The sequence below is a fragment of the Salvia miltiorrhiza genome, chromosome 2 (assembly GCF_028751815.1).
Source record: "Salvia miltiorrhiza cultivar Shanhuang (shh) chromosome 2, IMPLAD_Smil_shh, whole genome shotgun sequence".
NCBI classification, from domain to species: domain Eukaryota; kingdom Viridiplantae; phylum Streptophyta; class Magnoliopsida; order Lamiales; family Lamiaceae; genus Salvia; species Salvia miltiorrhiza.
This window is the reverse complement of record NC_080388.1, coordinates 50619107-50623829: the sequence shown is the minus strand read 5'-3', so window position 1 is coordinate 50623829 and position 4723 is coordinate 50619107. Positions and strand designations below refer to the sequence as shown.

The window sequence follows — 4723 nt, the reverse complement described above, 5'->3', positions numbered from 1 at the left end:
TAAATGACGGAATATTTAACTTGATTGCGTGAGTAGAACGAGTTATGATTGATGCGCATGATGATGTTCAAATAAACGGTTTCGAACCTAAATGTTAGTTATGTGATAGATGTTTTGAGTTTAAAGTTTTGAACGAGACAAGATTAATATGGATGCTAGAACCCTAAAATCATTAAAGGAGATAGTTTAGTTTAGAGACCTATCTTCCTTTCTTACACGACTTTCTTCTCGAACTTATCGACTCTTCGTCAATAAAGGTCCAGACGGGAAGTGAAAGCTAAAGAAGGAGGTAACTCTACGCCCCTAGTGGGAACGGAATGAGGTGGGCTTTCTTAAAACACGTATATAGAGATCCCCTGGATACAGGCCTCTTATACGAAATAAAATAAATGACATGATATAACTGTGATATTTCAAATGATGAATGATTATTATGAAATGAAATGTTTATGGAAATGATTAATTGATGAATGGTTCTTATGAAAGGAAATGAAATGTTTATGAAATGATTGTCTGCCAAAAATGTTTATGTTTTATGTATGTATCCTATCTGTGTTGGTTCGCCAACTATAAAGGAAATCGAATTCGGACCCTACGCTAGACGAAGGTTTGCTAGTAAGGGTTAACGTGTACACTCATGGAGACTGTGTGTCGCTTGCGACCGGTCTTAGCGTCCGTGGAAGGAGGCCTCCTTCCCGGCGTGTAAAAGGAACAGATATGGATCATATAGACCGAAAATGGGATGCGCATCCAACTTTATGAAATGAAGAAAATGTTTAGTAAGCACAGGTCTTTCAAGTAAAACCCTGTGTGTTACTGTTGGCAGTACAATAAATGATATAAAATGTTATGTTTCCGGCATATGTTCACTGAGTATTTTTACTCAGCCCTGCATGTTGTTTTCCCTAATGTGCAGGTTGAGCAGGTGATGGAATGGAGTGGAGTTGAGCGGATGTACCTTTTGACATAAAATAATAATGTAACCTTGAATATACATCTTCATATGTATAATTCACACGTATTTCCGCTGCAAGATACTCTGATTATGTTAATGTTTTATTTTAAGTATGATACTCTTTTTGGGTAATTCACTTCGACGGGCCTTCCCGAACAAACATCTTGTATTTGCCCAAGTGATCAGTTATGATCCTAGTGTTATATAATAAACGTCTCTTTTCGTAAAATGTTTGATTGTTAAGTAAATGCCCCTTTCTTTCCCCGCTTCTTAATCCCCTTCCCGAGTTATAACCCCGGTTAAGCCATCCTTAGGGATTGCGGGCTGTGACAATAAAGGTCCCACCTACGTGCGGTGTAAATATTTCTCATATTTGTGTGATGCAGAGGTTCCGCCTGAGTGCGTGTAATGACTTAATTATTTGACTATATAATACATACCAGTGGCGAATCCAGGACTTTTAAATTGGGGATGCAAAAAATAATCTTATAAACACTGGTGGAGCTAGGATTTTTTTGAGGGAGTTGAACTTCAACGGGGGTTCCGCCCCCGATTTTTTTTTTTAGGCCTTCAATACATTTTAGACATTTTTTTTACTAAAATACAAATATAATAGTAATAACTTTGCATTCCAAATGCAAAATGTATACTTTCAACTTTTTTGTTTAATTAATAATTGAGGTAATTGATTGATTAAGTGATGGGCTTGATCAAAAGAGTGAAAAAGAAAGAGATGATCGATGAGCTCTCTTTTTAGTTGGGCCAATGGAATTTAGGATTTTAAAAACTGAATTTCTTTTTTATTTTGAATTAAAACTTTTAATTGGGGGTGCAAAAACTAAATCTAAAATAATTTATATATGAATATTAATACTACTATTTTTTTTTTGGGGGGGATGCAGCTGCACCCCCATGTTCCTAGCTGCATCCGCCAGTGATACATATATAGATACTACATAGTCGATACCTCTTGTAATTTGAAAAAAGATATTGTATATATATTTATTCATTGGAATAATAGGATGATGCATATAATATGTAAAAAATGACAAATTAGTTAGGCGCGAGATGATTAAGGAGCAAAGTTAGGAGGTTGCTGTCTCAATTAAGAATAAGATATTTACCTTTTTAAAATTGGTTTTATTTATCCTTTCCGTGTCAATGAAACACTACCAAAGTCACGAAAAAAATTAAAGGAAAATCACAATAACGTAACTAAAGCAATTTACGCTTCTATATATATGAGGCCAGCTTGTTCGTAACTTAAAAACATTAGACGCTCTAGAAAGAAATATGATCAAAAGTCTTGGGAAATAGAAAATCGGTTATAAATTTGGTTTCTTGTGTTTTTTCTTAGCAACTAATTGAAGAAAATCCCATGATTTGAGAAGTTTCTAGCACTCAACCCAACCCAACCCCACTCCATTATTATTTTCCACTATTTCTACCTCTCATATTTTTCCCTTCACTCAAAATTCATGCAACCCTCACCACACACACACACACGTACATACATTATATATAGAGTATATTGTATATCATGAGTTTCCCTACCTATCCTTCCACAAATAATTCTTTCTAGAATCCTCAGCTCTCAATTTACACTGATCGAACTCAATAAAACAACATTCCATTACCTTTTGTCTCCTGTTTAATTTTTTCAACCAAACCTCTCCCACACTCACTTACACACACACACACACACTACTTGAAGATGGGGGTTGCAGGAACTATGGAATACTTGTCAGATTTACTAAGCAGCACTAAGAAGAAGAAAAAGAAGCAGCTAAACACTGTAGCTGTAAAAATCAGAATGGATTGCGAGGGCTGCGCACTCAAAGTCAAGAAAGCACTCTCCGGCGTCAAAGGTAATTAACAACTTAATTATATAAATAAGGCACGCAAACGAGCACGTGACATTCAGTGGATGATGAATCTATATATCGACATGCAGGTGCGAAATCGGTGGATATCGACATGAAGCAGCAGAAGGCGACGGTGTACGGCTTCGTAGACGCTAAGAAGGTTCTGGCAGCTGCTAAGTCGACTGGCAAGAAGGCCGAGCCCTGGCCGTACGTGCCCTATACGATGGTGGCGCATCCCTACGTGGCCGGCGTCTACGACAAGAAGGCGCCGCCCAATTTCGTCCGGGCCACCACCGACCCGGAGGTGGTCGCCTTGAACCCGGTCGAGGAGAAGTATACGCTTATGTTTAGCGATGAGAATCCTAATGCTTGCTCTATTATGTGAATTTTGTTGATTCCAGATGCATTATATATATACTTCAACTGTAATATCAAATTATGAGTGCTACTTCTTTTTGTACTGTGCATTAATAAATAGAGTTATATATCAACGTATACATTTTGCTACTGTGAAGATAAATAATACACCCTCCATCTTATACGAATGTGCATGATTATTGGTAGTAAGAGTTTTATTCAATGTTAAGTGAATGTGTTATTGTCACGACCGCACTTGCTAAGGATAGCAAATTCGGGGAAACCGCGAATAAGGGAGGGGATTTAGAAGCGGGAGTTAGAAAGGGGCATATTCGGTTTCTTGATGACTCGATTTGTATAAGGAAATCAATCGAAATATCTAGATATCAATGAAGGCCACAAGGGGACCGTACATAATATTATCCCAAAACGGGGTACTCAATAGTTTTAGTACATTATTAAATAATACATATTGTTTGACATAATATCTTAACATAATCAGTGTTCGCAGCGGAATAACAATAACTTGAGTATATGTATGAAGACATATACTCTACTCTGAGGTAGTCATCCTAATTTGACAAAGCTCCGCTTGCACACTACATCCTCGATCACCGCTCAACCTGCACATTTAAAAATACATGCAGGGCTAAGTACAAAAGTACTTAGTGGACACTTGCCGAAATTTACATATATGCATAATATTTTATTGTCAAGCCTTTCAACAGTAGTAAAATACGAGGGTTTTCCTTTAAAGACTCGTATTTACCAAACATAATATCATTTCTTTCATCAATAACCCGCGCAGGTATTTTATATCATTAATCACCATATCAGTAACTCGTGCCGAGAGGGAGGCCTCCCTCTACGGACACTATGATCGGCCAACCCGCTAGATGACTCACGATCACAAGGTGTACACTAATTCCGAAGGGATTTGCGGTCCCATCCAGAATCCGAATTCGATTAACATCAGATAGGCAATTAATAATAAAACATAAAGCATTTAGGCATTGACAATATCATTTAAATTCATAAGCATAAAGTCTTAACAATTCTAATATATAATTTTAGTTTATACGTAGAAAGCCTACCTGAATAGCAGACTCACGGTTTAGCTCTAACTCTGGTGCTTGACCTTTAATCCGAGAAAATAAAATAAGATTCTAATTCTCGAAAAATCTCAATAAATGAGGATGCGTGATATGATTATGCATGACTCATATTCCTTTAATTAAATTATGAGATGTTAATCCTATTTAAGGAATTAAAGCTCGTCTTATGAGGTCGGATTATTAATCTTTAATAATCTACTCATCTTAAAATAATCTAATTTACTTACTAATTAATGATTAGTAAGTCTTAAAAATTTATCACTAATAAAAATAATTAGGATTAAATAATGGGGCCTAAATTAATAAATTTCATTGGGCTTAACTAATAAATTTCATTGAACTTAATCAATTAAAATAGTAGGAGTTCAATTAATAAAAATAATAAATCCATTATTAACAATTAATAGAAGCCCAATCAAAATAAATAATAA

At 35.8% G+C, this 4723-nt stretch overlaps 1 protein-coding gene across 1 annotated transcript; it reads left to right on the top strand.

Moving 5' to 3' along the window:
- Positions 1-2207: 2207 nt before the first annotated feature.
- On the top strand, positions 2208-3315 carry LOC131012006 (heavy metal-associated isoprenylated plant protein 24-like). The gene is made up of 2 exons (XM_057939915.1): positions 2208-2823; positions 2910-3315. Exons 1-2 carry the CDS (start codon positions 2670-2672, stop codon positions 3203-3205), a joined length of 450 nt encoding a protein of 149 aa, XP_057795898.1. The 5' UTR covers positions 2208-2669; the 3' UTR covers positions 3206-3315.
- Positions 3316-4723: the final 1408 nt, after the last annotated feature.